The following is a 16329-nucleotide window of genomic DNA, read 5'->3' on the forward strand; positions in this document are numbered from 1 at the left end:
TCCTCTTGTGGAGTGCTCTGAATTCTTTTCCAAGTCTGCAGGTCTCGTGCAGGGGCAGTGAGTGGGCTGCGAGACAGCTAACAACACGCAGCGACTCATGCTCTGCCACCAAGACAGTCTGTGGAGAGGTGACATCCTGCTGGATCTTGAAGGTCCCATGGAGGTTTTGCAGAGCGGGGAGCAGCAGGTGCCAAAACACAGAGCCATGGAAGGGAAAGGACGGGCAGCGAGGAGGCCTGCGTCCTCGCCTGGGCTCCTTTCCGAACGGGCTGTGCGACACGGGGCAAACCAGGACCGCATTCCTTAGACCCCCCAGGGACCTTGTTTGTTGAATTTGAAATGTATTTTCATTGAAATATAACTGACCTGTAAGTGTAAAGTGAACAACGTGTTTGACTTGATATGTTTATACATTGTAAGGTCGCGACCACTGTAGCGTTAGCAGACTCCACCCTCCCATCACTTAATTATCTCTTTTTCCCTGTGATGGGAACAATGAACATCTAGTCCCTTAGCAAGTTTGAAGTTTATAACACAGTATTGTTGCCTCTGAGCTCTCCGCTGCGGATCAGATCCCCAGGACTTACACATCTGCTACTTCTAAGTTTGTCCCCTCGAATCTCTCTCTTGTTCCCCACCCCCAGCCTCATAACCACCAGTCGACTCTCTGTTTTTGTGAGTTTGGCTTTTAAATCGTCCATACGTGAGTGAGATCATACAGTTGTTGTCTTTCTCCGACTTGTCTCACTGAGCATAACGCCTGCAACTTTCACCCAGTTGTTGCAAATAACGGGATCGCCTTCTTCCTCCTGACTGAACGGTGCCCCCTGGTGCACGCATACCACGCTTCTGGATGTGGAGGAGAGGGAGCCAGTGTGCACTGCCGGTGGGGATGTAAACTGGTGCAGCCTCTGTGGAAAACAGTGTGGAGTTTCCTTTAAAAACTAAAAACAGAACCGCCATGTGATCCAGCAATTCCACTTCTGGGTATTTATCTAACGGAAATAAAAACAGGATATGGAAGAGATATCTGCACCCTCACATTCTTCACAGCATTAAAGATACAGGAACAACCCCAGGGTCCATCGGTGGATGAACCGATAGAGACATTGTGGTGAGCATATACCAGGGATCTTGTTTCAATGCAAACTCTGACTCACCAGGTTCCTTTGGAGACCAAGACCCTGCATTTCTAACGAACTCCCAGGTGGTGCTGACGTTGGACGGTGCTTTGGGTACAAAGGACAAAATGAGCTCCAGGTTCGCTGGGAGCTCAGCAATTCTGTAACTCTGTCGACTTCTATTTGTGGCGCATTTTCCCCTGATGGTGCGCCCGCTCCTGAGAACACCAGCTCTCACTGGATCCCTGTAGGGCACTTTGGATTTGGGGGTTTGATGTTGATGGCAGCCCCCTCTCCTGGCCCTGTCACCTGCACACTTGTGTGCGAGCAAACACACGCACACACGAGGCATGTGAATTTACAGAAAAAAAAAAAGTAATATCAGTTACCCAGCCCCTCGCCCCAGGGAAACCCTGAGGATCCTGGGAACCCTCCCGCCCCTCCTCCCCACCCCCTTGGCCTCTGCAATAAGCAGCATTTAAAATCCCAGCAGTAGCCTCCTTTCACCGAGTCTTGATAGCTTTGGGGACCCTAAGGAGCTTCTGTTAAAATGAAAATTTCTCAGCGAGAAAAGATTCCTTAATATTTGCCAGAGCTCACTTTATTGGATTTCGTTCCGGAATTCCAGAGGGCCCTTGCTTTTATAGATGGCGAGACGGAAATCTAGACAGGGAGAGCGGCTGGCCCGAGGCACAAGGCGAGCCCAGTTCAGGACCCAACTTTCTGGCCATCCCGCGCTTCTGATTCTCAGGGTCAGGCCCATCCAGGCAGGCGGCCCTGGATCACACTTTGAGAATCATTGACACAGTGGCTTCAAGCCACTCAGCTGTGAATTCAAATCCTAGCTGATTTTTAAAGTATTTATTGAGCACCTATTGTACGCCAGGCATTGGGAATGCAACTATGGCAAGGCAGACACAGTCCTTCCAGGAGAGGGAGAAGAACTGGCTTTACTGATGTTCAGGGCTCACTGTGATCTCTACTGCTCAGCTCCTGGGCCGCAGACCACATGTATTTGATCCTCCCCCCAACCCTGTGAGGCAGGTACTATTATGACCCAGCCAAGAAAGTCAAAGCCCAGAGAGTTCCCTGCCCAAGGTCACACAGCTGATAAGTAGCAGAGCTGGGATTTGAACCACGGTGTCTGGGAGCACAGCCCATGTTTTTAACCACCAAGGCATGAGCCAGGACAAGGTGACTCCACGGCCCAGGCTCTGAACACTGAGCTGAGTGACCTTGGGCAAGTACCACATCGACTCCCTAATCCTCAGACTCTTCACCCGGAAAATGGGGACCCCCTTGTCTACTTTCAGAGGGGTTGTGAGGATTAAATGAGATGATAAATGTGAAGAGATTGGCCCAGGGCAGGGACACTCACGGCCACTCATGGGATGTGGCAAAACGCTGCACACAGGGGCTAGTTCCCACATGGCCCACCCCACAGCTCCCCACACAGGACACCTACCCCTCCATCATATTTAACATCGCCATTTCCAAAGGAACCCCAAGGGGGCAATCCTTAACCCAGAACTGAAGCTGATTAAATGGTGAGCTTTTAGGCAGTCTGGAGTAGGCGATTCTTTTTGTTTTTTTTTAACAGTTTTATCGACATATATTTCACATACCATAACATTCACCCATTTAAAGTGTACAGTTCAGTGGTTTTTACTATATTTACAGAGCAGTGCAACTATCCCTCTGGTCTAATTTTAGAGACTTCCAACACCCCCCAAAGAAACACATTAGCACTCAGGTGGAGCTGGAAAGCTTAGCCTGAGGGGAAGCTGCTCTAATAGTGGTTTTGCAGGCAGCCTGGCAGATAACTTGAATTGTCTTGGGGAATGCTTCTCAAATCACACCTCCAAACGACTGCCTATTTCTCAGCCCTTAGAGAGAGGTCTGCTCACCAGTCCTTAAGTTCAAGAAATATTGCTTTTTTTTTTTTCTGTAGAGAATGGGGCAGGGGCTGCCTGAACGTTTTGGAAAGTTGCGGGGGGCGGGCAGCTATGTCCAAAGAGAATGGTGAGAGGCGAGGGGCGAGGGGAGAAGGCAGGGCTGTGTCCCTATACTTACCAGCTCTGCTCCCCATTCCATGCAGAGTGGCCTTGTACGCACGCAGATAGACTGTGGCCTTCCCCTGCTCACCCCACGTTGGGTCCCCACCCCCTCCCTTCCTTTCCGCCCCACTGGCTGCTTTTCTGCCCATTCCAGAGCCTCCACTAGGTGAGCAGAAAAAGATGCATCCTCATGGTGGACAAATTAGAGAGAGGATTTAGTTCCCTCAGCACGACACCTTTTACAGTGCGCAACCTGCACACCTGAACACGGCAATTCCACCTTAAACACCCCACGCATCAAACAAACGAGACTTTAACACGTGGGAGGAGTGGCAAGACATGGGCTCTGGTGACGGGGGTGGGGGGAATGGCAGCTCTGCCGTTTGCCAGCTGTGTATCCAGGGCAAATGAATCCATCCAAAGGATCGAACACTTCCCACTGTGGGAAGCTGTGGGGTTCAGTGATATCGTTCATGTGCTGCGCTTGATCAATTTCCCTCTCTTCCCCTGTGTGGCCCTAGAGCCTCTACCTCCACTTGACAGAGAATTGATGCTGTTAGCAGCAATGTGTACATTTTTCTTTAAAAATACCTTCTATCCGGTTTGTATCACTATACATGCTCTTATTCTCCATTTTTACTTCGGCCCACCTGGATGAAGTCTGAAGAACAGATTCCTAACTTGTGCCCACCCCCGTCCACTCCTGCCCTCCTCTGCACTTTCAGAAGTCACAACAAAACATTTTAAAGCTACATCTGGTCATGTCGCCCCACACCCCACTGACTGCTTCAGACCCTTCCTCACCCTTCCAGCCTCAGACCAAATGCCAACAGCTCAGAGAGGACTTCCAGGAAATGCTTAATCAAATGCTGTTAGGGTCTGTCTAATGGTCTGAGACAGCCACCCTTGATGTCCCAGGGCAGGAGCTGTCCCAAAGCCCAGGAGGAAACTCACTAAGTCCAAGGACAGCCTGGGCCCGTGATCTGGAAAGTCATGGGCGAGGGGCTAACTGTAGCTGAGGACAAGATTGACTGAAACTCCAATGGCCTCGGTCCTCTGGCCCAGTTCTGCTTTGGGCCCAATAGCAGGGCAGGAGAGGAGATCATAGATTGAAGGAACTATCATTGGCCGGCCCAAGTGTGGGGCAGGGAAAACAGGCTGTGCAGGACAGCTGTTCAACAGCGCCACCACGTGGCCATAGTGGGAACAGCATCCCCGTGTACCCATCCACTGTGCAAACTGCCTGGCATTAGGAAGCAAGACTTACTCCCTTGGGACTCTCGGCCAGTGTGGAATGAGGGGTGTCTTCAAAGAGAAACAATAGCATTTTTGCTAATAGAGGCGTGCGGGGGCTCAAGAGACTAGTTAGAGAAATAAAGAGGTGACGTGTCTGTACATTGGTGCTACAGGGCATGCTAGGTGCAGCCCGTGAATGAATGGATGGACATAAAAGGAGAAACAATGTCATCACACAGAATCCCACATTCTAAAGACCCAGATTTTTTGTGTGAGGCACGAAGAGAAATATTGTGGTTACAACCGAAATGCAATTCCTGAGGGAAATGTCGGTGCAGGCTCAGCCTTTGCAAGAAGCCCCTAGTCCTTGACACACACACCACCCTTTCCCAAGGAACAAGGCTCTCCGTGTTTAGGTTGTTTCTGAACCCGAGTTCAGAGAAGTTTGCAAGGGTCTTGGGGTCAAGAGCTAGGGAGTGTTGCCAGGAGAAAGGTGGCCTGGGCCCCATGGGCCTGTCATGTCAAGAGTCGCTGTCGGATGACCTCTGCCTCCTGGTGAGGCTGACAGCCCCCAGCACCCGTGGTGACTTCAGTCCTACTGCACGTCTGCGCCAAACAGCAGGAAATTCTGGGAAGAGATGGGAATGTGGCCATCAGCAGGAAGCACACCCCTTGTTGGGCTGGTGCAGCTGCTGGGCTGTTAGAAGACGACTTTGGGAGCAGAGCTGGGTTGGTCTGCTGACAGAAAGGCAGGAGGGGGTGGGGGCACTGTGGTCTCACCTCTGGGGTCTGCCCAGCCCAACGCCTGTGTCTCTCAGCAGCTTCCCTGGCAGCTGCTCCCTCCTCAGATGTGGAGACCCCCGGGGTGGCCCTGGAGGCCTTCGTTTGTCTTCCTGGCCCTCCTGGCAGCTCAGCGGAGCCCTTGTTCCAGCCAAGGCTGCAAAACTACTTTTCTTTGCTCCGTCATGCCCTTCACTCACAATTTTAATAGAAGAAGAAATTAAATTGTGCCTTGGGGTCTTTTTATTTTTTTAAGGATGAACTTGGTAAAAGGTGGGCAACATAGGAGATATGTTTGTTCTGATATCTCATCTGTTTTTCTAGTCTTTTAGCCCCAATAGTTTCCTGGTTTAAAAAAATGGGGGAGCGGGGATGGGGGGACTGTTGAGCCTTAGCTGGTGTGGCTCAGTAGACTGAGCGCTGACCTGTGAACCAAAGGGTTGCCAGTTCGATTCCCAGTCAGGGCACATGCCTGGGTTGCAGGCCATGTCCCCAGTTGGGGTCACATAAGAGGCAACCACACATTGATGTTTCTCTCCCTCTTTCTCCCTCCCTTCCCCTCTCTAAAAATAAATAAATAAAATCTTAAAAAATAACTGGGGGTTGATTGGACCTCAGGAATGAGGGAGGGCGAGGAATCTGGGTGATGAGTGGGTTTCCCGTGAGGGTATGAAGTTATTAGGAAAGCCATTGACTGAGGTAAGGGCTGCAGCAGGAGGTGATGGTTTGTTGGAAAGTGATCAGCTTCGCCGGGACATGCTGGGGCCTCAGGGTGGAGGCATGCAAGTCAGGGTGCAGAAGAAACTGGAAGTATGGCTGAGTCCCTGGGCGGGCGCGAGGATGGCTGTTAAGCCTGAGTCGACAGGAGTGACCAGGGAAAGCCTGTAGTGGGGGAAGGGCAGAGGCCTGGATGGGACCCTGGAGAACACCCTCTGGGAAGGAAGGGGAAGCAGGAAGCAGCAAAGGAGACTGTAAAGACCCCAGTGAAAGATGGCTGGAAAACAGGGGGGCGTCAGGCTGGGAGAAAGGCAAGAGGAGTTGGTCCATTCTGGTATCTAAATTCATCAGACACTGACCAGGCTTCCTACCCCACGAAGGAATTCCAGCCCCTGAAATGAGGCTGATACAAAGGAAAGCATGCAACACATATCTCAGTAATTAAATGCAGCCACCTCATGGAAGAGGATCTATGGCCACCAAGAGAGTTCCAGTTCCATTTTTACCCAGTGTTGGGTGGGAACGATGCAGCCAACCGTTAACACAGGGACGTGGCTTTGAAGCTGGACTTCATTTAATAGCCACGTGGCATTTCTGAGTCTTAGTCTTCCTTCTGTGTTGATGAAGAGTGCCCACCTTCCAGGGTTGCTGTGAGGGTAAAAAGTGCTTGGCATGGGGCTGGCATAGAGAACGCTTTTCAGCACCAGGCTGCTGCTGTGGTGGGAGACTGGGTGAAAAGAGGCCTTTGGGACTCACCTGGTAAGACTGAAGCACCAGGTTGAGGAGCTGGACGTGCCTGGGCAGCGGGAGAGGGAAGCCTTTCTGCAGCCTCTCTGCAATGGAGGTCAGGGTAAGGCTCCGGAGGGGAGAAGGTACAGGGTGTGGCAGGGAGTTCCAAGGGAGGGGGTGAGCGGCCTCCCTGGACTGGAGAGAAACCTGGGACCCTCTCATTCCTGCCCCATCACCCAAGCTCAAGTCCAGGACCAGTGTGGGCCTCTTGACCGCGACCACCCTCCTGAAGGTGATGGCACTGCCAGAGGACACCAGGCCCGAGTGACCGCAGGAACAGCGCATGGACATGTGATTGGGGGCATCTACTTGCATGTGCAGGAAGCCCCTCAGTGTTTAGGACACCCTCAGGGACAGGCGGAAGTGTGGGCCAGCTCCTCCCACACCACCACATCTGAATTAGAACTCGGGAGAATTCTAAATTCAAACCTGGTCTCCTCGGCCATTTGAAGCTACGTGTTTCAAGGTGGGAGGATAAGTCATATTATGTGTAATAACTGGTCTTAGTTTACAATTTTTAAATATTCTGGGACAATAGTCCCATGTTACATGGGCCTCCATGGGCGCCGCTGCCCCTGGCTATGCCAAGGTTAGCGGCAGGCCTGCCTGGTGCCTTTACCAGGGGAATGAGCACAGTAGCCCGTCGCCGAGGCCCTCCTTCCCTGGTCTTCCTCCCCGGTTTGGAGTAAGACCATGGGCTCTGGCTCATGGGTGGGATCAAACCCCAGCTCCATCTCTCACCTGTTCTGTGACCAGGTCATTTCATCTCTCTGATTCCCGTACGTCATTTAACTTCTCCGATCTCCTCCCATGAAAAGGGGAGGTACGAATGATCCCTCATCCCCTAAGGATGGGGAGGGCACGTAGTAAGAACTCCGCCATCCTTTTTCCTTTGGATTTCCTTTTTTCCATTCCTTCTCTGGGTCAGATGCCATTTGCGGTTCATTTGAGGTGACCCCCCTCAGCCCGCACTGCAGGGGCCAGGTGTTGGGTGGCTCTGGGAATTGCCCCCACCACTTTTCCTAGGACTGAAAACCAGTCGTTTCTCCAATGCTGCTTACCGTTAACCTTGGGAAGCACGGTGGTGGGCATGACGTAGTTCATGATGGCCTGCAGCAGTTCAACCTGGAAATCAGGAGGAGGGCGGGGCCGTGTCAGGGCAGAGGTGCCGGAGGCCCTCCATCAGCCTCGCTCCTGGGCAGGGCGACCTCACAGCTGGAGAACTGCTGAGGAATGGGCCCAAGTGCTGTGAAAACTCTGCAGCCCGATCAAGGTCACAGACGGGTTCTCTTTGACTCTCCAGGTTCTGGATGTGAAGCAAGTTTTAGACTGCAAGGTGCAAGGCAAGGGAAGGTCCGCAGAGAGTATTCAATGTGAAAGCCTTTGTGTGAGAAAATGCACGATCTCAGTCACGGCGGGCTAGAGGGCACACTGGTTCAACCTTTCCCAGGGCTGCTCGGCACCGTTCATCAAAAGCCTTAAAAGTGTGTGTGCCTGGTGTGCTGCGAACATGCCTGTAAGGCATTTATTCTAAGGAAGTGACTGGGACGTAGGCGGAAACAGATGCGAGGAGGCTCAAAGGGTGACGAATATAACCGGAACAATGGAACGCTACTCAGCAATAAACAAGAATGAAATCCTGCCACTTGCGACAACACGGAGGCAGCTGGAGGGTGAGTAAGTCAGACAGAAGAAGATAAATACAGCGTAACTTACGAACAAGTCAAACAAACCAGCACAGACTCACAGAAACAGAGAACATACTGGCAGCTGGCGGCTGCCGGCTGCTGGAGGGGAGAAGGACGGGGGGGATGGGCAAAGATGGGGAAGGGGAGATAGTCAATTACAGTGTGATACTCTGCCACGGTGACAGATGGCTCGTGCACCTAGTGTGGCGATCACATTGCAAGGTAGATAAATGTCCGATCACTATGTTCTACACCTGAACGCTAAGATCATATTTTCTGTCAACTACACTGTAATAAATTGTTTTTAAGCAACCTACACGTCCACATGTGGGGAAGCATCTAGAAGACATGGTAGCACTTTGATGCCAGGAAACTATGCAACTGTTCTGAATGACACTGTAGAAATATAATTATCATCACAGAACTATTCATGGCATTTTTTTGAGTCAGGAAAAGCGGGCTGTAGAAACCACAGAATTCCATTTTGTTATTAAATATACACAGCAAAATATCAGAAAGGATGCACTCCAAATTATTAACTAATGGCAAAATTAGGAAATGGTTTTTATTTCCTTTCTTTCCTAAACCCGTGGGTTCTGATTGTTCTAGAATGTATATTTGCTTTTGCAATAATAAAAACAATTTAACACTAATGTAACATCCTCAAGAGAATAGCCTGCCGTGGTGACATTTACAACTTGTAAATACGTACATTTTTGTTTCCGGAACAACTGAGCTTCCTTTCCCAGGCTGTAATTCTCTGGGCTAATCAAAGGTGGTGTCCTTCTTTCCATGAATCTAGGAACTCAAACTTTTTATTTTCTGCAGAAGCAGCAGTTAGTTACCCACCGAGTCATCACACCGCCAGAGCCAGTAAATCTATGGAAATGCACTGAGGCAGCTTTGGTCCTTTTGACTGGTGTAATCTCATCAGATGGGAATGGCTGGCTGCAGTCCCATCAGATTTGGAGAGGACATTGGGATAGGTGGCTTACATGGTACCCACTTGGTGAGGGTCTTGGGGGTGTTTCAGAGATCCAAGGTGATGTTCTCCAGGGGTTCAACAAAAGGACCCCATGTGGTTAGACACTGTGGACATAATCAGCATGCTGTGGCTTCTAATGGAAGTGACATGGGTGATGCTCTTTCAGGGAGGCTGTTGAAGAGTATTTGAGCTGCTACTTCTGTAGGCAACTCACCACCAGCGCTCTCCTCGGGTGGTGGAGGCAGGGGTGGGTCTACTTAATGATGGTTGGTGAATCTGGGTAGTGGAATCATCTCCCTGGGCTGGCCAGACCCCTGCTCCTCTCCCTCCCACCTGCCCTTCTCCATCTCTGTAAGTGACTGCCCTTCACCCAGCTGTTCAAGCCGAAAATCTAGGTGTCATTCCTCAATGCCCTTTCCCTCACCCCACACCTCGCGTCTCTTACCAAGTTGTGTCTGATCTTACTTCCAAAGTACTATCTGTCCCCAGTCTGTCATCTTTTTCTTCCTTCCTGGCCTAGTCTCAGCCCCATCATCTCTCACGTGGACAAATGCACCCACCTTCCCACTGACTGACATGGTCTACCCTTGTCCCCCATAACCCACTCTGCTAACCCCAGCCAGGAGCATCTTTCAGGAAGGTATAAATCAGCTCATGTCACTCTGTATGAAACAGTGCATCGCTTCTCACTGCCCTTCAAACACAGTCTACTCTAGCCCCAAAGGCCCGAGGTGAGCCAGCCCCAGGGTCATTGCCCCTGCTATTCCTTCTGCCTGTGGCAGACCTTCCCCTTGCTGGCTCCCTCTGCCCAAATATCGCCTCCTCAGAGAGGCCTTCCCTGACCACACCATCGAACTCTCAACCTTCTCATCACCATCTACCCCACTTCCATTTGTTCTTCATAGTACTGATATTAACCAAAATAACCTTTATTTCTTATTGTCTGTCTACCAAAGGGTTTCTTCATGAGCATATCCCAACACCTGGAGTGCTGTCTGCCACATGGTAGGTGCTCAATAAAGTAGTTCACTTGTTCACTCAACAAACAATCATCGAACAGATTTTGCATATCAGGTTATACACATTTAATGCCATTTAAACCTCGCCACATTAACTCAAGTTGGAAGGATTATCCCTGATTTGTGGGGAAGGGCTGACTTTCCAAAAGGGGAAGTGACTCACTGGCCCAAGGCCCACAGTGAGTAAGCAAGGAGCAGAGATTCCAGCTCAGGTCTCTCTACCATAAAGTTCCTCCCATCATTACTGTACATGCAAAGTGTATGCAAATGAACCAGTGGCCTTCTGAAATGATGCCATGGGCCCAGTGGCCTTGGGACTGTTATCTCAAAGTCATGGGAAGGAAGGAGCCACAACCACCTCAGACTCACCGAGAAGGGTCCGATGTCCGAGTGCTTCAGTTCTAGGAGCAGCCTGTGGGAAGGGGAGGGGAGGCTGAGACCCCATTTGCTTGACTTGTATGAGGATTCAGTTACTGGGAAGAAAGGTCCCACTCCAAGGACTGCTGCCTGGCTTCCCCACCCAGCATTCATTCCCCTCCCTCTAGTAACAGCCCCCTGCTTTTTCCTTTGGGGAAACCACCCACTCTACATTGTGAGGACCCAGCCCAGGGGTGGGCTGGCCAAAAAGGACAGACTCCACCTCCCTTGCCACAGTGATTGCTTTAGGAATAGACCTGTGATTCATGCTGAGCCAATGGGAGTTGGTCTCAGGACTTCCACTGGAAATATTGGGAATGAGGTGTTCTTTTTTTCTCCAGGAAAATTAGGGAGCTGCTGGTGACCATTTTTGTCACTATTTGGGCCAGCCTTCTAGAAAATGAAGCCAGCACAGGGGATAGCAGAGCCAAGAGATGAAGAGAGTCAGCAACCCAAGGATATCATTTAAACACCTGGATCCACCCTTGCCTGAAACCCTTGGACTTTTCAATGACCTGAGCCAATAAACTATCCCTTCTCTACAGCCTTTAAGGCATTTTAAATGTGATCTCAGAGAAAGGGAGAAGTAAATGGCTGTTTATTGGGCCCCTATCTTTCACTATGTTGAATATTGTAATGTGTCCCATTGAATTCCTGGAACACTCCGAGAGGCAAGGGCCGTCCACTCCCTCGTTACAGAGGAGAAACCTGACCCTCAGAGGTCAAACAACCTGCCTAAGGCCACATAGCTAACCATTAGCAAAGTAAGATTTCTAAATAGTCTCCCTGATGCAAAAGCTTTCTCTCTCTCATGCAAACACTCTCTCTCTCTCTCTCTCTGTCTCCAATACCCTACAAAGCTTGAAAAGTCCCTCTTGCTCACTGAGAGCGGACAGCCCCAGGTCCCTGCCCTGTGGATTCTCAACCTGCCCTACGTGTTTCAGAAAGTCTGTGCTCAGCCATGGCCCTGTCTGCCTCAGCTATGTGAGAGGCCCACGGGTGTTTCAAGGAAAATTAAATCCACATGTTTCCAAAGCAGTAACACTTGTCAAATGGAAGCCACAAGAAATGAGCAGCATGGAAGCCTCAGGGGCCGATCTCAAGGTGAAGAAGAACAGCTCTGCCAGGGAGAAGGCGGACATGCAGGAATGTGGGTCAAGACGCAATTGAAAGGCGTGAATGTGATTAAGAGGGAGGAGCCAGGCTGACTTTGGGGGCCACTGCGTCTGCTCTGTCCAGGTGTCACCCTTTCTTTCTCTCTGTGTGGCGCCTCTCTACCCCTCCCTCTCCCTTCCTTTTGTGTCTGTCTTTCACTGAGAGGCTCCCTCTTAACGTGTCTCCCTATCTTCCTGTCTGTCTGCCTGTCTCTTGCTCTCACTCTGTCTCTCTCCATGTCCCTCCCTTTCCTCCTTCCCTTTGTGCATCTGAGTGTCTCTCTGTCTTTTTCTCTGTCTCTCCCCCAATTTCTGTTTCTCATTTTCTGTCTCTCTCTTTCCCCCTTGCTTACTGAGCACTTATTTTGTCCCTTGAAGTGTTCCAAACACTTCAACTCATATTCATGCCTCCTTTCATCCTCACGACCATGCCATTGGCAAAGAACAATGACTGGGCTTGTTTTACTTCCAGGGACACAGAAGTTTGGAGGGTTTGTTGCTTGCCGCAGCAAGCTGCTCTTCAAATGCAGGCAGCCTCAGCACTGGAGAGCACACTCCTAACAACCTCCTGTGTCAGGATTCGAACCCAGGCACATGGATCCCAGAGTCTCCCAGCAGGGGAGGCCTGACGAACTCCCAAGGATGGGGATGAAGAAGGTAAAGTGGGTTTTCCAAGTGCCAAGGAAGGCCAAGGCCATGGGTGGCTGGGGGCTGCTGTGGTCCAGTGTCGAGTGGAGTCAGCGGGCACTGCCCAGCCATGAGTTGGCCCATGACAGAGGGGTGGCCTGGGACTCGGGACTCTCAGGGCTGGAACTGGGACACTCCTGGCAAACTGAGATGGTTGGTTGCCCTATGATATGTGGCCTTGAGCAAGTTGCTTCATCTCTGAGTATTAATTTCATTGTTGGGGACATTGTGTCCTCTGCACACTGAAGCTTCGGTGTGATGGGTGAACGGAGAGCAACCACATAGTGCTGGGCGCATCGTAAGGTCATTGCTAGCTCATGGACATCACGAGCAGATGGGCAGCTCCCTGCTCCTTCCCTTCAGGGTCACTTACTTGTCCAAGCCGAGTTGTCCCACAAGCCTGTTGGACTTGGCGCCGACCTCCACAGAAACGTGCGTGCTCTGCAAAGCAACAACCAGGGAGGTGAAGTCCCGGCACAGGGCCTGGGGCTCTGGAAGGCCCCCAAGGCAGGGAGGGTCAGCTGCACTGCAGGTCAGACCCACAGAGGCCAAGGCCAAGGATGGAGGGTGAGCGGTCTTCCTTTTGCTTCCTGTTTATTAATGAGTCATAGACTGTTGACCAAGTACCATTTTCTCCCTGGCCCGCCAGTGCCCAGCAGAGTTCCCAGGCTACTTGTGAGGGCCATGTGAGTCAGACCACAGGGCTGGAGTCTAGGCCAGCCCTACTCCCACAGCCATTCAGGCATTTATTTATTCCACAAATATTCAGTGAGTCAGGAAACCAAGGTTCCTGCCTCAGCCTTCCTGTCTGCTGTCTGCGACCCTGGGCAATCCTGTCAGAAGGCATTTAATCTGCAAAGCTGGGAAAGTGGGTCTTAACTTGACACCAGGCAGACCTGCCTGAGGCTGTGAGCGCCTCCTGGTGGACAGAAAGTCTGGCCTTCACTGCCAGTGGTTAAGTGGGGGCCACCAAATGTTCGTGGAGTGACACCGTGATTGAGCAAATGAATGCACAGATCAACAATGGAACAAAAACTTGAACAAATGAAGGATTAAACACACAAATGAAGGGATAAACCATGATATGTGTGGGTGAATGAACAAATATACAAACAGATGATCAATTGAACAAAGGTATAAGTAAATGAATAATAATGCATGTATGAACCAGAAAAGGTATAACCTATTTCAAGTTAGCAATCTAATGAATAACTGAATGAACAAATGACTGAACAATACGCAAACGCATAATTAATGACTGAAGATACGAGGGAGTGAATCAGAAACAGTACCCGTATTTCGAGCCAACGATGGAATGAATAACTGAATGAATGGAGGCCTGTCGGAGCCCAAAGCAGCTGGTGTCATGGCTCTGGTCTCAGGCCCTGAGCTGCACAGTCCAGGTTTGCATCTGGGCAGGATTCACACTGCACCCTGACCCCGAGGGCAGAGCTCTCGGCCCTGTCCAGGGCTCCCATCTGCCCACGCCCTGAAATAGCTTACCATGCCAAGCAGGAAGAGAGGGGCCAAGGAGGAGTTCGGGAGGACAGCGAAGGCCTGGGCCTCCAGGGCAGGGGTGAAGGCAAGGCCCGCGGGGGCCACAGTGAGGCGCGGTGGAGAGGAGACCCGGACGAGGAGCTGCATGGTCATGTTGGGGAACATCTTGGCCACCTGCGGCCCCCAGCGGGGACAACCAGCAAAAGAGGCAGTTTTATTTCGATGTTTCGAAATCCCATCTTGTCCTGGCCCCTGCATAAACACCTCCAATGTCTTCCCATTGCATTTTTAAAAATTTATTTTGTCCTCACCCGAGGACATTTTTTCATTGCTTTTAGAGAGAAGCATTGACTGGTTGCCTCCTGTACATGACTGTACTGGGGATTGAACCCGCAACCTAGGTATGTGACCCGACAGGGAATTGAACCCCCACCTTTTGGTTATAAGACGGCACTCCAACCAACTGAGCCACACTGGCCTGGGCTCCCTGTGGCATTGGACTAAATAGTAAAGACTGCATGATCGGGCTGCTGGCATCCTGCCAACTTCACTGTCTGCACCTGCAGGGCCAGCCACTGGGGCTCTTGCTCCGCAAACATGACCTGCTGCTTCCCGAAGGCCCTTTGCACTCTCTGTTCCCTCTCCAGGAATGCTTGCCCTCCATTCATTCCTAGCTTGGCCTTTTCCCTTCCCCCAGGTCTTAGTTCAAATGTCACCTCAGAGAGCAGTGGTAGCTCCAAGAGGGAACCAGGAGGGCCTGGGGGACACCCCACCTCTGCTGGCCTCCAATCCTCCCCCAGGTAAACTCACAGTCTGAGTAAAAATAATGTGATTGTTATGCAAATTAACCTTCAAATGAGTTGCTCTGGCCACCTGATCCGTCACTTCCTCCACACCCTACCTCCTGCATAAAATTTTCACCACTGAGGAGGCAGTTAAAGACTGAATGTTTGTGTCTACTCCCCAAGTTCAAACACTGAAGTCCTAACCACCCAGTGTGGCTGTCTGTGGACAGAGGGCGCTAAGGAAGCCACTAGATGGAATGAGGCTGGACGGGTGGGGCCCTGATCCGATGGGGTTAGTGTTCTAGGAAGAAGAGACACCAGAGAGCTCACGCTCTCCACATGTGCTCCCTGGGAAAGGCCATCTGAGCACACAGCGAGAAGGCAGCCGTCTACCAGCCAGGAAGAGAGCCTTCGCCCCAAACCGAATCTGTGGCCACCATGATCTTGGACCAGAACTGGGAGAGGTCACTTTCTGATGTTTAAGCCACCCAGTCTGTGGCATTTGGTTAGGGCGGAGACAGAGGCTTCCCTTGGCCACCTTGTCTAACAAGAGCTCATCAACCTGTTGGCTTCCCTTTTCAGGTTTTTTTTTTTTTTTATTGTTTTGGTGGCCTGAATAATAATTTTCTCTCTCCACTGGACTGGAGCCCCAGGAGGGCAGGTCTCTGGTCTGTCCTGCTGGATACTCAGCACAGCACCCGGCACGTGGTGGGCACTGAACTCGTGTTGAAGGGACAAGCCCCAGCACCTACCTGACTGCTGGGGGCCTTTTTCTGTTTGGGGGTGGGCTGTGCAAAGCTACGGCCACGCTCTCAGGCTTGACTGCCTCTGGACCTGGCCCCTGAGCAGAGCCCTGTCCTCCCTGTACCCCTGGCCCCTCATGAGCTGATGATGGGGGGCAGGCCTTTGCTCACCTGGGGTATGAGGGTTCCAAGGAATTTGGTTGTCAGTCGGAATTTGGATTCCTTTGGAATCTGTAGCAAGAGAAGAAAAAGATTTGGGGGGACTATGTTATAGGTTAGAGGGGGGGCAACTTCTGCACGAGGAGTAAGAGGCCGAATACACAAACAGACAATGGCCAGACCACATATGAGAACGGAACACTGGCCCACAGCTTCTGCAGTGATCACCCCAGAACGGCGAGGACACGCCCAGTGACTCCCAGCTTCCCAGTTGTTATTTTTGCACCATGAAAACGTCAAATATGCTCTTAAGCAAATCATATAGGATGCCCAGCTTTTGTTAACCCCCATCCAGCTTCGCCATCCGACCACCTCCCTAAGTGCACACCTGAAGCCCTAAAAAGCCTCCCACCCCCTGCCTGTCTTTGAGTCTTTGCCAAACGCAAGTGATGGTGGCTGACCCCTTTGCCCGGAAGAGTTCTCATTCAGGTGGTC

The 16329-nt window shown here is 51.2% G+C and overlaps 1 protein-coding gene across 1 annotated transcript in view; it reads right to left on the reverse strand.

The window, feature by feature from the left end:
• Positions 1 to 1762: 1762 nt before the first annotated feature.
• The window catches only part of BPI (bactericidal permeability increasing protein), a 32648-nt gene continuing 18081 nt past the window's right edge, over positions 1763 to 16329 (reverse strand). The window contains exons 9-15 of the mRNA XM_024559739.4: positions 15847 to 15906; positions 14154 to 14321; positions 13024 to 13091; positions 10762 to 10804; positions 7762 to 7825; positions 6668 to 6744; positions 1763 to 5042 (exon numbers count right to left, since the gene is read on the reverse strand). Coding sequence (XP_024415507.2) covers positions 5010 to 5042; positions 6668 to 6744; positions 7762 to 7825; positions 10762 to 10804; positions 13024 to 13091; positions 14154 to 14321; positions 15847 to 15906 — 513 coding nt within the window. The 3' untranslated portion in view covers positions 1763 to 5009. The remainder of the gene's footprint in view (positions 5043 to 6667; positions 6745 to 7761; positions 7826 to 10761; positions 10805 to 13023; positions 13092 to 14153; positions 14322 to 15846; positions 15907 to 16329) is intronic.

This window comes from Desmodus rotundus, chromosome 6 (genome assembly GCF_022682495.2).
Source record: "Desmodus rotundus isolate HL8 chromosome 6, HLdesRot8A.1, whole genome shotgun sequence".
NCBI classification, from domain to species: Eukaryota; Metazoa; Chordata; class Mammalia; order Chiroptera; family Phyllostomidae; genus Desmodus; species Desmodus rotundus.